Source organism: Neolamprologus multifasciatus, chromosome 20 (assembly GCF_963576455.1).
Source record: "Neolamprologus multifasciatus chromosome 20, fNeoMul1.2, whole genome shotgun sequence".
NCBI lineage: Eukaryota > Metazoa > Chordata > Actinopteri > Cichliformes > Cichlidae > Neolamprologus > Neolamprologus multifasciatus.
The window spans coordinates 22,044,420-22,061,156 of NC_140458.1; the positions used below are offsets into that span (position 1 = coordinate 22,044,420).

Here is a 16,737-nt window from a genome sequence, read left to right on the forward strand (position 1 = left end):
AAGTTTACACATACTATAAAATATAAATGTTCAAATAATTATCTCGTCTTAAAAATTAATTAATTAATTAAATTAATTTATGAAGCAAAAATATAAGTCCTATTCATTTGTTTCAAACTTGGCTTTGGGGCTTTTTTTCAGCTTTTCCTAAAAAACTATGGATGATTTTCACAAATTAATCAGAACATTTAGATTGATTGCTTAATCAGTAGTTGAAGCATGCGAACTTAGTGTTAATTGCTTCGAGAGAGAAAAAAATCAGACATTACGCTTTCATACTATTCTCAATTTTATATATGAATGAATGGAAACGATGCATTTTAATGTTTTATATTTTCACAATTATTCCGAGCTTCCCTGAAGCCCTTGAAAGCATCGTTTAATACGTAGCTACCCGGCATGCACTTCGCCGTCGCCATTTTTCTTGTTGTGATTTGCGAGGTACGCTGTCTTTACAGTTCTGGAAAAGTCTCTGAGAGATTTTATTATTAATCTTGTATTTGAACAAATATCTTTTTAAGCTCATTTTGAAAACATGGCGCAGTACAAAGGCGCTGCCAGTGAGGCTGGCAGGGCCATGCAGCTCATGAAGAAGCGTGAAAAAGAAAGAGAGCAGCTGGAGCAACTAAAGCAGAAGATTGCAGAGGTTTGGAACTTCTCCCTCTTGATTATAACAAGTTCAATAATAGTTCAGTGTCAATGAGAGCTACTTCAGCCTTTTATAAGTGGTCAAAACGACAGAACGCAGTCGCGTAAGGCCGGCAGAAAAGCGAGTGAAGCACAGTGGCGGAACCAGGAAATTGTCAGTGGGGTGGCCAGGATGGATCTGTGACGATTTTAGGGGGCATACATCTCTCACAAAAAATGTATTGCTATTTAAGCACAGTAGTAATGCTGTGCATTACTACTGTGCTGAGTTTAGCTTATGGTGATCAGCAGTATTATGAGCTAATTTGCTGTGTCATCAAGATACACAGATACATAATAAATTTTTTCAATGTAGTTCGATCCAGGTATTTATACACACAAAACAAACTACTTTACCGTTATAATAGCATAAAACATGGGAAAAAATAATTAAAATGAGAGATTTGTCCAAATTTCTGTTTCAATTCTAAGATTTTTGAGACAAAGGCTGTAAGGGCTCTCTGATCTGTTCTAATATTGTGACCACTAGAGGTGGGAATCACCATACATCCCACGATACGATATTATCACAATACTTAACGCACGATACGATATTATTGCAATTTTTAAAAATATTTTGCGATATTCAGATTCTGTACATAAAGGTAAACTTTATCAATATTCATTTTATCTAATATCAAAGTCTCACACTCAGTCTTTCTCTCATTTCAGTCAGTTTTATTGTTGACAAACTTGAACGGTTTGTATTACAGTCTAGTCCAACTTAACCGAATGCAACCATCTGGTACAATTATAGCTATTCTGAACTATGCAATTTATGAAAACTATGCAGCCCCTTCAGCAACTGAAGAATTTGAAAGTAAATTAAAACAAAATATAATTTTACATTAAATAAAAAAAGTTTTAAACTTAATTAAAATAAAACATGTCTTAAATTAAAATAAGTAAACTGTCATGTTTATGCTGCCAAAAAAAAAGTTAAACACATTTGGACAGTGAAGGAATGTCAGGATTCTTGCTCAGAAAAAGGATCAACATGTTCTGAAGTCAGAGCACAAAAACCTTTTTGTAACAAAATATCTATTTCTGCTGTCCCTGTATCGATACATTATTAGCAAACAAAATATCACGATACTACACAGTATCTCCTAGTGACCACACCAGGATAACAACATGCCTGACCTGCTCTTCACTGAGCCTTCACTGTGTGTGTGTGTGTGTGTGTGTGTGTGTTTTCTCATAGGACAACATGGTCAAGTCCAACATTGACAAGAAGTTCTCGGCTCACTATGATGCTGTAGAGGCAGAGCTGAAGTCCAGCACAGTTGGTGAGTGTGTTGTGTTATATTTAGATTAGGATGATTTGTTTCTGGCATTCTTGCTTACTTTTTAATTTACCTGTTGTGGTTTTTGTTTGTTTCTTTGTTCTCTTAAATCTCTTGATCAGGTCTGGTGACACTGAATGATATGAAAGCCAAGCAGGAGGCGCTGGTAAAAGAGCGAGAGAAACAGCTGGCCAAGAAGGAGCAGTCCAAGGAACTCCAGCTGTGAGTTTTTCTTACTGATGCTCTGGGGCCTCTGTTACGATCCAGGATTCAGTCTTATCTGGTTAAATTCAAGGTTCACCCTGGGCGAGGAAAACAGCTGGTTTTCCAGTAATTTAACAACAACTACATTTCCAGAAATTAGCGTCACCGTTCCCAGAAGATCAGCCAGACTTCTGGGCGTGGACATTTGGAGGAGGGTCTAAAGTTTTTGTTTTTGCCCAACGAGCACAGATGGACATAGATTCTTAAACACCACTTTATTACTTGATTCCTATTGTCTGCGAATGGTTTTACAGCAGTTTTATTCTATGAGCAATAATTAATTAATTATTAATCAATTAATATATGATCCTAACATAGAGCGCCTGTTTGTATTTGCTTACCTCATATCAAACTTGCATGTAGACTAAGCCTGCGTTTGAATTTTCTTTTAATATGAATTCTTTATTCTCTTAAACTGCACCAATGCTGCAGAAATAATTTATTGCTATCCATCAGATTCTCTCATGTCCTATTAATAGAGTTGTGATATTGATAAGTCTGTTGACTCACACAGTCAGTTTTGTTTTCTTTCTTCTGAATATAGCAGCTGTTTTCCAGTCTTACTGACCGGAGCAGTTAAAGTGCACATTTTTAATACTGTAACACTCCACAGTGCTTTTCCTCACACTCACATTGCCGTGTGAATTTCAGTTTCTATTATGTGTTTTACCTTGTCATATTTTCCTGCAGTATAATTTGGTCTTCTTTTATGAAATCAGTCGCTCTGCTGCGAGGATACTTATCCATATTTGTGATTAGTTAGATGCAACCAGGGTCAGCCCTGTCGTGCGAATGTGGAGGGGAAACGCTGAAATTAATGAGAGGATTACCCAAGTTAGGATAAGTGTATCCAGATAATGTAGCATCTGGTCTGTGGCTGAACTCTCCTTGGTGGTGTGGTGTGTAAATAGAAGAATAGAATAGAATAATCCTTTAATTGTCCCACAAGGGGAAATGTGGTTGTAACAGCAGCCAGAAAGACACATATACAAACAAACAGTACACAGAACAGAAACATACACAATTTTTCTTAGATATTTACATTAAGGACAATGGTTACTATAAACAGAGTACTGTACAGTTATTAAATTAAATAAAATTAACTACAGATAAGAGGCAAACCAGGTTGTAGTGCGAATTGGTTGATTGAATTATTGCAGTTACAGCGCAGATGTAAACATCTATGTTTGTTGGGAGCAGTTTTGATTGTACAGTCTGACAGCTGCAGGGAGGAAGGACCTGCGGAAATGTCCTTCCTCATACAACATACAACACTGTAAAAAATGACGGATGCCACCACAGAGTCATAGAAGGTCTTTAAAAGCGCTCCCTGTACTCCAAATGACCTCAGCCGCCTCCGCAGGTAGAGTCTGCTCTGACCCTTCCTGTAAAGAGCATCAGTGTTGTGGCTCCAGTCCAGTTTATTATTCAGGTGAACACCCAGGTACCTATAAGAGTCCACTATCTCAATGTCCACTCCCTGGATGTTCACTGGTGTCAGTGTGGTGGGTCTGCATCTCCGGAAGTCCACCACCAACTCCTTCCGTTTTCCCGGCGTTGATCAGCAAGTGGTTCTGCTGACACCAGTCTACAAAGTTCAGAGTCCACTGTCTGTACTCTGTCTTCCTCACCTGTGATGAGGCCGACTATGGCAGAGTCGTCAGAGAACTTCTGTAGGTGGCAGCGTGGGGAGTTGACGGAGAAGTCTGCAGTGTAGAGGGTGAAGAGGAACGGTGCCAGCACAGTTCCCTGTGGGGCCCCCGTACTGCAGACCAACGTATCAGAGACACACCCCTGTGTCCTCACATACTGTGGGCGTTCTGTGAGGTAGTCCAGTATCCACTGGGACATGTGGTGGTCCACTCCCGATAGCTCCAGCTTTTCTCTCAGAAGTCGTGGCTGGATGGTGTTAAAAGCACTGGAAAAATCAAAGAACATGATCCTCACAGTGCTTCCAGGCTTCTCCAGGTGAGTCAGAGCTCAGTGCAGGAGGTAGATAATGGCGTCCTCCACCCCGATGCCAGGCTGGTAAGAAAACTACAGCGGATCCAATGAAGACCTCACCAGGGGGCGCAGATGGTTTAGTACCAACCTCTCGAGGGTCTTCATCAGATGTGATGTCAGGGCTACCGGCCTGTAGCTGCTGAGGTCCTTAGGATGGGAGGTCTTTGGTACCGGTACCACACAGGAGGTCTTCCACAGCTGTGGTACTTTCCCCAGTGACAGGCTCAGGTTGAACAGATAACCTAGGATGCCACACAGTTCATCTGCGCAGCATCTCAGGAGCCTCGAGCTGATGCCATCTGGACCTGCAGCCTTCCGCACCTTGATCTTGTGAAGCTCATTCCTCACTTGAAGTGCTGAGATAGAAAGAGTGGATTTTGGGGGAGTTGGGTGTATGTTGGAGTCCACAGAAGCCGGGGGTGGGTGTAATGACTGGGAGCTGAGAGGTGTGAAGTCCTGTGATGAAAGACAGGCAGGCCCTGAAGATGAGGGAGATTGCAGCAGGGGGGACAATGCTGGGGGAGGGGTGGGTGTTTGATCAAACCTATTAAAATATTTATTTAGGTCATTCACCCACCCCAAGTCTCCTGCAGCCTGGGGGGTTGGTTTTTGTCCTGAGATTGTCTTCAGGCTGTTCCAAACCCCTCTGATGTTGTCCTGTTGCAGCTGCTCTTCCATCTTCCTCCTGTAGTTTTCCTTCCCTTGCCTTATCTTCCATTTCAGCTTCTTCTGGACAACTCTCAGCTCCTGTTTGTCTCCAGATCTAAAGACTCTCTTCTTCTCCTTGAGGAGAGCCTTAATTTCAGAATTTATCCATGACTTGTTGTTAGAAAAACAACGTACCTTTTTGATGGGTACGGTGTTGTCCACACAGAAGTTCATGTAATCCGTAATGCAGTCTGTGATGCTGTTGAGGTCATCCTCCAGAGGGCTGCAGAGGTTGTCCCACACAGTAGAACGGAAACAGTCCCTCAGGGCCTCTTCTGTCTCTGCCGACCATTTGCTTAATGTGCGTTTCACAACTGTTTCTCTGTGTACTAGAGGTTTATACACAGGCTGGAGATGAACCAGGTTGTGATCTGAGACCCCCAGGGGAGGGAGAGGTAATGAGTTGTATGCCTTCTTGGTGTTGGCATACAATAAGTCCAATGTTTTATTGTCTTTGGTGTGGCAGGTAACATACTGGGTGAAGGTGGGGAGAGTGGAGGACATGTGATGTGATTAAAGCCCCCAGAGATCAGGAAAAGGGCCTGAGGGTGCTGTGTTTGGAGTCTGCTTGTTACAGTGTGCAGGACCTCACAGGCTGCTGTAGTGTTAGCAGAGGGCGGGACATACACAGCTATCATAATGACGTGTGTAAACTCTTGCGGTAGATAGTACGGTCTCATGCTAACTGTTAGCAGCTCAATGTCCTTACAGCATAGCGTCTATTTGATAGATAAATGCCCAGAGTTACACCATCTATCGTTCACGAACACAGCCAGACCCCCTCCTCTCTTCTTACCACTCTCCGCTGTTCTGTCGGCCCGGATCAGATGAAAACCATCTATGTTTACGTGTGAGTCCGGAGTTAGCGCAGTTATCCACGACTCTGTGAAGCACATCAGGCTGCACTCCCTGTAGCTCCTCTGATGTCGGGTAAGAGCCGCTAGTTTGTCTACTTTCTTGGGGAGAGATCTCACATTCCCCATAATAATAGATGGAATCGCTGGCCGGTACCTCCTAACTTTACTGCGACGCCCGATCCCGGCCCGAGTACCATGTCTCTTCCTCCTCACCTCGTGGGGGATGTTGGCTTGCTCGGCGGTAGGCAGGGCAGCGGAGGCTCCGAGGCCTAACAACTGATCCCTGCTGTAAACAATGGGAGGTCGGACCTCCACGCGCTCTCCGGACACAAACGCCGTAAATAATGTAATAAAGAACACGATTGTCCATAGATCTCTGAGCATTGTGGGGGACAACAGTCCAAAAACAAAAACAAAGAAACAACTATTAAAGAGAAAAAAGGACTCGGTCAGGTCGGAGCTGCTGATACTGGCTGCCAGCTCGGAGCGGCGCCGGAAGTAATGACAGTAAATGTCAGAGAACCAGCTGTGGGGTGTCCTTTTGTGTACTGCTTAATGATGTGGTCTAAAAGGAAGCGTTCCAGCAGCAGTGGTTCAAACTCTGCTCCCTCCAGAAGAGGTCGCCAAATGATCAAATTAAAAAAAAAAAGTTTATTTATTTATTTCCTTTCTTACTTTTAACCTTCTACTTGTGAGGTACCCACACATTTTTCAGGCTAATAATATTCATGCATTCTGGGAAATAATTGCTAAACATAAATACCAAACATTTAAATACCAGATTACAAAATTTGCTATCTTTGAGCTTTGGACTAAAAGTTATGGAAGATGTCATCTGCGTCACAGAAAATTGTGATGTACTTTTTTTGTTTTGTTTTATTGTTTACTGGCTTATCAAACTATTAAAATGGCCTAATTTACATTGATGGATAGTGAATGTAGTTCCTGAGTTCAGTTCTTCTGAAATGTATCTGATGTCTGTGTGTACATCCCATGGAAATTGTTAGCTTTTTGGTAAGCAACACGTTACCCTTCTACTTCAGGAGCTTCCTCGCTTCAGTTATGTGCACCGTAATAATTTTATTTCAGCTGAATTGAAATCAATGTTTTCTTTTTTTAAATCTTGGCTGTTAGTCTCCGTGCAGATGAAACAGAAAGAATGCAGACTGTGCACCGACCTGCAGATCCTGTTTTTGAAATGTTGGGCTTCTTGGAAACAAACTCTTCTAAATTCTTGCTTTTAAAATTCTCACCAGATGCCTCACATGTGTATTCTTACTAAGTTGGCAGTAATTCGGCATTTGTGAAGGAATGCTGCCAGATCATTAAATACAGGCAAGTTCGTTTTGGTCAACAGAAAGAACAAATTCAGTGCACGTGTGTGTGAACAGTTTAAGGAAACTCTAAGCAGTCCCTCTAAGGACCCAAATAAAATGCAGATGAATAACACTCCTTGGTGCTGTCCAACCTGAATTGCGTTGCCAAACATATGAAACCTACAAGCAGCTTATCACAACATGTAAACAGTAAATTTTCTTTTCTGGGCTCTAGCTCAGCTCAGCCAAGCTCAGCAGCAAATAACTGTATGACTGTATGTATTTGCTTTCACTGACACCCTCTTGTGTCTCGATGGGTCAATATTTATATTTTCTCTTCTCTTTCCAGCAAGCTCGAGAAGCAGAAAGAGAAAAAGAGAAAGGAGGAGCAGAAGAGGAAAATAGCCAGCTTGTCATTTAATCCCGAGGACGAGGAAGAGGAGGAGGAGGATGAAGAGGAAGAGCAAGACTGTGAGCATTCGTTCTGTTTGGGATGTTAAGGCCTCAGTCATCTGAAGCAGTTTTCTTTCTTTATCTGTGACTTTGTTTAAAATCTCTTCTAAATCTGTTAGATTAGGTCAGAGCTTTACTGCTGAAATGAACATGTTCAGACCGAGCCCTGCAGGGAGACTAAACTAAATTCCAGAAACGGCAGAGATCTCGTTATACTTGTTAAATGTTAATTTGAACTTGTTGATTTGTCGCTTCTCTTTGTGTGAACTATACAATTAGTTATACATCACTCCTTACAAGTCGTTTAGATCATCAGATTAGAGGGATTGATAATACTCAGTACTGCTGGCCAGACCCGACGTGTAAGCATAAGATTTATGTTAAGAGCAGCAGTGGTGCAGGAGCAGCCAAAGTCTTTTCTGTGTGTTCATACAGATTAAAGGTAACAAAACACCCCACTCAGAGATTTCGTCACCACCGTGAGGCAACAAGTGCAGACTGATGGTGGTGATCACAGTTATTTTCTTATTGCCAAATAAAATTCCAGAAAGATCAAAAGTTAATGTGCGAAAATCTTGAGCCACCCCTCAAAGATGGCCTCAGTTTACGGCTCCACAATGGGGTTTCAGTCATGATGGCCTTGTCTATCTTCATATATACAGTGACTTGGTTTGGTCTTTCTCATTAGAGATTGTAGGAGTCTTAATTAGACTTAGTGACTAACACAGTCTTGGATTGGAAGTCTGCTTAATAACTGTGATTTTTTTTTTTTCTTGTACTGCTAAAACATAAATAATCTAGATGTCACATGATTTCTTATTGATCTTTGGTTTTGTCTTGTAGATCCAGTCAAGAAGAAAAAACTGGGGAAAAATCCAGATGTGGACACAAGTTTCCTGCCTGATCGAGACAGAGAGGTGAGGTGGTTGTAAATCACATTAACTTCATGAGCGTGTGATAACATAATATGGTTGCACTTCTGGCTATTCTTAGCTCCGCATGTATGTTCAGCTGTGCTCTATTTTACCTGACAAGCTGCCAGACACTGCAAATCTTAAGAAATGCGAAGGCTAAGAAGTGATGAAGTAGCTCCACTTCATTGTCAGTTGTCCATGTCAGCAAAATAACAAACAGATTTCTGAATAATTGTAGCTCAAAAGTTAAGAGTTAATGTCACTGTTGATCAGTCGGTGGTGTTGTCAATCTTCTATAATCTGATCTTCTTTAAATGTCAAACTTGTTTGTAAGTATTTTTGCTCCACTGATGGGCTTTGTGTACTCAGGAGGAGGAGAACCGGCTCAGAGAGGAGCTCAGACAGGAGTGGGAGCTCAAACAGGAGAAAATTAAGAGTGAGTATCAGGATTACAAAGTAAGTAATATGATCACTTTAATGCTGAATACAAGGAGGCAGGCAGGAGCTACACAATGATCCATTTTGGATGTTTTCCGTGAGGACAGTTGACACTTTCCTCAAAGTGAAGTGCCGACCAAAGTGTTTTCCCCTGAGCCCAGCATGTTTTTTAGTTCTTTGCAATGGGAGTGTCACTGTGCTAGTGGCAGTGTGACAAGGTGCTGTGCACATCGCTGTTTACTCTGACCCAGCCGCCTAACCGTCATCTCACAACCTTTAAATAACAATGGGAACTGTTTTCCTCCTGAAATCCCCAGAGCCGTTGAATGAATGGCTCTGAAGGTCTCTATGTTTGCACGCAGACTAGTACAATGAAAACGGTCAAAGTTCAACTGCCATGATCGCTGTGAGGCAGAACTCAACTCTTTTTTTTGTACAACTTCACTGAACTCGTCCCACACCAGCAACCGCCACAGCCAAACTTTTCTCGGGCAGTTGGTACTCGATAAGACTCCTCCTTGAGCTTGAAAGCCCCCTTCACCTCTGGTGTCTACCATCTGGTTCAGGGATTACCACCACTACAAGTATTAGCCACAGCTCCATGCAGCCGCTTCAGCAGTGGAGGTTAGGAACACGGTCCATTCAGACTCACTGACCCTCAGAATGCTGTTGAAGTTCTGTCGGAGGAGCCACATCCTCCACCTTATTGTGGTGGAGCAGTTTGTGTATACTTGGATTTCCTAGAAACAATGTGGTTAGGTGCTTTTGCCAAGTGTCTCCCAAGTCATATTAGTCCTGGGTGAGGGCCAGACAAAGAGTGATTCAGAGCCAGGAACAACACTTATTTGCCAAGCTTTAGGAGAAGATAACTCTTTATTGTCATTGGACAGTCATACCTAGTACAATAGTACAACGAAGTTGGAAAGCGTCCCACGTTGGCACTACACACAACACAGTAACTTAAAGTAGATTCTTTTAAAAGTGCAAGAAAGATATGAACAAAAAAAGGAATGACTTAATAAATAAATAAAAGAATGAGTGAATGTTTATTGCACATTATTATTATTATTATTATTGTTGTTATGTTATTGCCCCCCAAAACAAAAACAAAACAAACAAAAACACCAGGGAGGTAGCCAATGAGGTCAGCTGTTAGCATTGAGCTAACAAAGCTATTGCCCTATTGTAAAGGTTTCCTTGAGTCTGTTTGTCCGAGACATCAGCAGCCTGAATCTCCTGCCAGACAGCAGCAGGTTAAACACCTGGTGTCCTGGATGTGTGCAGTCCTGTAGGATGCTGTACAGGTCCTTCAGGGAGGGAAGAGGATGTCCAATGATTTTTGGGGCCATATTAATGACCCTCTGTAGTGCTTTTTTGTGTGCCATGGTGCAGCTGGAGAACCACACACAGATGCAGCATGTCAGTGGAGCAACGGTAGAAGACAATCAGCAGCTCCCTCTTCACGTCCATTTTTCTGAGAATTCTCAGAAAATGGAGACACTGTTGGGCCTTCTTTACAACCACCAAGGTCTTTGAGCTTCACTGGATGTCTGTGTCTGCGTCTAGCCCGTGCGGTCCGGTCACGGAGACTAGACTCGCCCTCTTGTGGCCTCATTACCTGTAGAAGGTATTGCAGGGGCTGGGTGCAGTGTGCATCAGGCTGCAGGGCCCCGGTGATCTGAAAACGGACATCCTAATTAAAAAGTTGCTATTGCATTATTATGAAATCAGTGTGGCAGTACAGCAATGCGCAACCCTATGTCTCTCTAAATCTGTAATAACTGTGTACATCTGTGTCATCAGATGAAGAGATTGAGATTACGTTCAGTTACTGGGACGGCTCTGGACATCGGAAAACTGTCAAGGTAAAGATTGAACCAACTGGCACTGAGGTTTTTAAGGAGGAAAAAAAATGTTATCCGCACCGTGTGTTTCAACACTTTACACATCGGTTTCTCTCCTCATGCTTTTGTTTTCTCTCCGTTTGTGTATTTCTGCTTCAGATGAAGAAAGGTAACACCATTCAGAACTTCCTGCAGAAAGCCCTGGAAGTCCTCAGAAAGGACTTCAGCGAGCTCCGGTGAGTTTAGACATGAAAATAGGATCATTTTTGTTTTTCACTCAGACTGTTTGAGAATGCAGGTACTTACAAAAGTAGCTGCAGTTATGCCATACGAAAAGAAGGTACCATGGTGGGAGTGTTCATCACTACAGGCCATTATATAACTGAATGCGGCATCATCTGAAATTGACTCCGATGAGTAAAAGTAGAGTGAAGAAAAACAAACTAAGATGTTGTCTGTGTAAGGAAAAAAAGATTTTAGGGGAGTTTGAAAAGAAAAGAATATTTTCCATCAGCCCAAATAGAAGCTTTTCTGTAGTTTAGCCAAACAGTTGCAAAAAAGCTTTGACAGTGGTGTAAGTGCTGTCTGTAAGAGACCTCCTGCAGTGAACATCTGGCCAATTTCTGACTTGCCAGAACTGACTTGGCGCACATCATGTGTTCTTCTCAGTTTCTCCATCTTTTATCACTAGAGCGATAAACTGAAGCATTGCTGTCAGCCCCAGTGTTTTATTTCAGTTCCCATGGAGGCATTAAAAAAAAGGCACCTTGGAGTTAATGGATGTGACAAAATGATAAATGGGATTTTTTTCTACAGATCTGCTGGAGTAGAGCAACTGATGTACATCAAAGAAGATCTGATAATCCCACATGTAAGTGCTGTGACACACCCAGTTAACTGCTGCCAAACTTTTGCTTAACTTTGTTTTTTCCCTTTTTTCCTCCCTCTCTTGTTTAAACACCTGTGCGCCATTCAAATTCACTTTGATAGTTAAGTGTAGTCGCACTAGTAGATTGTAATCGGAAAGAGAATTTTGTTTTTGATGTAAAGTTGTTTGTCTCCTTGTCTCCTTCAGCATCACAGTTTTTATGACTTCATTGTGACCAAAGCCAGAGGCAAATCAGGTAATCAGGCATCAACAGCTTCCACACTGTTGACATACAATATCCCAATTTCCTGCTACAGACGATAGAAAAGCTCTAATATAAAACATTTTTGTTGTGCTATAGAGTGTATATAAAAGATGAACCAAGCCACAGTGACATGTGACACAAAGGCCCAAAAATAAATAGTCCTTCATTAAACCAGAATGTTTTGTTAGAAATCAACTGTGGTTTAGTGTTTATTAATCCTTGTTTTTAAACTAATAGCATTTTGTGTCATTCCTTTTTTACACAATATTTCATGTTCAATTTAAAGTTAAATAGCACAGCTCGTCCAATTGCGATAAGTGGACGGGGGATTTGATTCTGGACATGTTTGTATGTTGTTGCTTTAGACTGCGGGTGTCTAAAGAGGAAAGCATGAGACCAGGAATATTGTCCGTATTTAGCTACCCTTAATCTGTTATAACTAGTGATGTGTCGGTCGCGAATGAAACGACTCTTAGAGCCGGATCTTTGAATGAACGATGCAAGCCGGTTTTTTTTCTCTCACCCTCTCTCGCACTTTTTTTCCGCTTCACTCCGCACGTGAGCCTTGTGCTTTGCGCTGGGAGAGAGGGGGGAGGGGCAGTAGTTACACTCGCAGTAGCACAGGAACAGAGCAGGAGGGAAAGAGAGAGAAAGAGAGCCAGGGACAACAACGTCACATTAGAAAGGTATAGTAATCATCCACAACTATTTTCAGTTGCGGATGATAAAGGATTCAGAAGGTTTATTCATGCAGTGAATCCTATGTATGCAATTCCAAGCAGGAAAACATTCTCCCAAAAAATCATCCCAGGCCTATATGACAGAGAATGTGCATCTTTTTTTTCTTTTGCATATTTTAATATATATTTAATTGTGTTTTGGTTTGCAGTGTTTTGTGCTGTTTCACTTTAAATGTGTTTAAAAGGAAAAAGCTGAAAATTTAAATAGTTAAAAGTTGAAATGTAAAAAGTTGTTTTTTGTATTTTATAGTTTATTTATTACATTTTATGTGGAGTAATTAAATAAATGTATATTTACGGTGGCCCCTAGAGACAAAGCACGTACAAACTCCAAAACAAATGCAAATTCTGAAGCACAACAGAAGTGCTCCAGGATGCTAAGCTCAGTGTTGAGCTTTTGTTAACTAGTGGCTACACAAGCCAGGAAGTACCATCGACCAGATTTGGTGTGTGGTAACAGGTATATATTGTTGTTGATAATAAATTAATTAAAGCAACAAAACAACCTGAAGAGCCGGTTCGGAGCCGAGAGAGCCGTTTCTCTAAAAAGAGCCGGAAATCTCATCACTAGTTATAACATTCAGGCTTCATTCTAACAGTCTCATTAATCACTGCACTTTGATAGTCTAAGGAGCTTGGAAACAAAAGCAGAGAGTCCCTCCACCAGCCCTATAGGGGTTAAATCTGGGCCCATGGGGGATGTTATAGTCTCTGTAATATCACGAGACAATTATGTGTTGGAAATTCTTTCTTTCTTAAATGCCTCATGCTTCTTAGTTTTCTGCTTTTTCACCCAGTTGATATTTCTTCTCCGCAGGCCCTCTGTTCAGCTTTGATGTCCACGATGATATCCGATTGGTCAATGATGCCACTGTGGAGAAAGATGAGGTGAGAGGGAAAAACAGTTTATGGGAAACGGTTTCCTTTTTTTTAGCTGATTAGAACTATTCCTAAAATACTCAAAAAAAGAAATTTCATAAGTCTGTTTCTACAGTTGCTTTGATTAAAAATACTCATAAGAAAGATGAAATATTTGTGTATCTGATACAGGAAAGGGAGTTTATAAGATTATAGAGGAATGAACAGAAAGACTGTGATATTGAAGTCAGACACAAGCCGAGATCAGAGAGAGAGCAAACAGAAGAAACAAGGCCTCTGACAGTGCGCTACATGTAGGTAGACTGAAAAAATTAAGCAAGCATCAATTCTGGACCAAAATGGAGATAAAATGTAAAACTGACACAGAAATAGGCACAGACACACACTGTTAATTGGACTGATACATCAGTGTCGGAGTCTAAAAGTATCACAAGTCACTGAATTCTGATTGTAAAATGTGAAAACACCATTAATTTAATAGTTTACTGTCCTGTGCAAAGTCTAACTTGAAATGAGTCAGTCTCTTCATCATGTATTAGTAGGATTTTCTTTCTCTTCACTGAATTTAGAAGGATAAAAATCCTTTAAAATGTCCTAAATTGTCCTCTTTGACAGGAAGAATGTTGAGTAGTTTGCAGTTGTGTTTTCAGAGTTTGAAAACAGATTTTGCTTACCCAGAAATCATCTTTACACTGACACGAATGTAGAAGAAACCAATACCACACCCTAGAGCCACGTTTGGACTTGTTGACTTGCCAAGCATATGGGGCTGAGACACATGGGTCCGATCCACTGTGTACCCACAAACTGAGCAGTGGGGGTCTGATGTCATATGGATTGTGTATTTTTGAAGGCTTTGGAGGTCTGGCTGTCCTGACTGGTTTTAGAGACAGAAATGTCTGAATATCTCTGTAAAATGTATTCTCCATCCATGCTGTATTGTGAAAACAAACAAAAATATTAAGTGCGGCTTTGCTCTTTTACCTCAAGTCTCATGCAGGGAAAGTGGTGCTGAGGAGCTGGTATGAGAAGAACAAGCATATCTTCCCTGCTAGTCGCTGGGAGCCATACGATCCTGAGAAGAAATGGGACAAATACACGGTAAGAGTCATTTCTGCCAAGCAAAAATTAATCAGCTGGTTATTTCCCCAGTTTCATTTTAAATTGGAGTCTCGTTGGCTCTGTGTGGCCTCACCACCAACGCTGCAAGCAAAGCTTTGAAGCTGACCCAGCTTTTCTCAGGTTCATCATTAACTGCAGGTGGAGCACCAGAATGCGAGGCAGAGGGGAGAGATGACTGGACCTCATTATTCTAATATATCTTCCATGTGTGCAGTTCAGTTTCAGTTTAGTTGTATTTATATAGTGCTGTTTCACAGTGACAGTCATCTCAAGGCGCTTCTATATGGGACATAAAAGCCCCACAATATTAGAGAGAAAAACCCCAAATATTGGATTACCTGTGAAAAGCAGGATGGGAAGAACTCCCTTTAAACAGGAAGTGACCCTGAACCAGGGTCAGACAGGGCCAGCCATCTGCTGAATGAGGTGAGGAGAAAGGAAAGACCAAAATGAAGAGCACAGTGAGACAAGAGTTAATGACATGCAGTGCTGGCAAAAGCACATGAGGAGTGAAAAGAAGAAGGTACATGTATACTGCTCAGTGCATCATGGGAAATCTATGAGTGTACCTGGCAGTCTGATCCTGTGGCATCCTTATAAGAGCATAATAAAGGGGAAAATCCAAGGTCAGAGCAAGCTGCTCTACATGAAAGCTGTGGTACTGTAGCTGTGGCCTGAGTTATGAGCAGGGTTTTAAAGTTGCTCCTGGATTCAATGATGAGTCAGTGAAGAGAAACAGCATGGGAGAAATATAATGATATTTCTGCTCCCTGCGTCAGGCTCATTGCTGCGTGCTGACAGGATGATTTGTGGCTCGAGTTTTCTTTGTAATTGTTCAGAGGGATGCTGGAAGGAAGTCCAGAGCTTTGTACTGTCACATTGTAACTGAGAAGATGCTTTTCATTGCAATTGCAATTGTTAAGCACATATATTACAAATGTAGTGAAACTTTACTGAGCACCTCTGGGACTCTGCTCTGCAAGCTGCATGGTACAGCTTCTTCCCTCATCAGTGCTTTCTTACACGAGCCGGCTTCAGAGCAGTGAGGTCTAACCGCTGGTTTCAGGCTGACTTTTGATGGTTCTGGAAACTCTAGTAGTCCAAGAATAAAAGGCTTTGAGGCTGGAAATGAACATAATCAGAACTGCTTTAACCTCCTAGGACCTGGCATCCACATATGTGAACATCACATTTTGGGTTATTTAGACCAAAATACTAAATCTTGCTCTGCAAGGGCCTGATATCCACTTACGAGGACATTATACTGCCACTGTTTTATCTAAATTCTAAACAAATATCCTCATATGTGGCTCTCATTTTTCTTAGAAACAGAAATCAGGTAATTCTTTGTTTTTACATTCATCAGGTCCCAATCATCCCAATTATCAAAGAGAAATTAAAAATGCTTGCCATGAAAGAGTTTGGGTCTTAGGGGGTTAAAAATGAGCAAAATTCTGTAATACTTTAAATAAGCAGCTGTTTCAGCTTATTTAGATATTTCTTTATCATTGATTATTAGTGAGTAAATAGTTTATTGACACTCCAATGACTGGATGACTGTTTGCAGTGGGAATAGGGGAAAAGCTCAAGTGTTTGTTGAGCATCTAGTGGCCTTTTGCGGTATTGCACAAGGAGATTTTTTTATTCTTATTTGTTTTTCATTGTTTTCAGCCTCAGGACCTGGAAAAAAATATGGCAGTTTGATGAGGAGCATGCATGATACACTCTATCTAATCAGCGTGTTTGTATTTGATTCTTTTGGCGTTACATAATATTTTTTTGTTTTCCAGATCCGATGAGACGCCGATGCTCCATCGCTATGTCCGGTCCTCAATGCAAATAATTGCTAATTTCCATCTTTACTTGTTCTATTATTTGTTTTAATGTCAGTATTTCTTTTCAACATTTGATTGGTTTTATTTTGAAAAACAAATTTTTTTGTGTACATAGTTGATTACTCCTAAACCTTTGTTAGAACATCTGCTGAATAAAATGAACCTGGCTAACACCTCAAAGGTCTTTGGTGAAATTTGTGCGATGACTTGTTTTTCCTCACCTGATACTTAGGTTTAATAGAGCAACTTGCCATGAG

General features: G+C 41.2%; 1 protein-coding gene across 1 annotated transcript; it reads left to right on the forward strand.

Annotated features, from left to right (window-relative positions):
* Positions 1-402: 402 nt before the first annotated feature.
* fam50a (family with sequence similarity 50 member A) lies at positions 403-16,660 on the forward strand. The gene is made up of 13 exons (XM_085144793.1): positions 403-646; positions 1,892-1,976; positions 2,096-2,195; positions 7,472-7,593; positions 8,419-8,492; positions 8,859-8,925; positions 10,731-10,792; positions 10,931-11,007; positions 11,588-11,642; positions 11,847-11,895; positions 13,462-13,532; positions 14,514-14,624; positions 16,436-16,660. Exons 1-13 carry the CDS (start codon positions 536-538, stop codon positions 16,442-16,444), a joined length of 993 nt encoding a protein of 330 aa, XP_085000919.1. The 5' UTR covers positions 403-535; the 3' UTR covers positions 16,445-16,660.
* Positions 16,661-16,737: the final 77 nt, after the last annotated feature.

Excerpts from the sequence above, each read along its gene's own strand:
- fam50a (XM_085144793.1), top strand. The coding sequence starts at position 536 with ATGGCGCAGTACAAAGGCGCTGCCAGTGAGGCTGGCAGGGCCATGCAG. Across the intron at positions 1,977-2,095 it reads GCTGAAGTCCAGCACAGTTG|GTCTGGTGACACTGAATGAT; the intron begins GTGAGTGTGTTG and ends TCTCTTGATCAG. Across the intron at positions 11,643-11,846 it reads AAGATCTGATAATCCCACAT|CATCACAGTTTTTATGACTT; the intron begins GTAAGTGCTGTG and ends TGTCTCCTTCAG.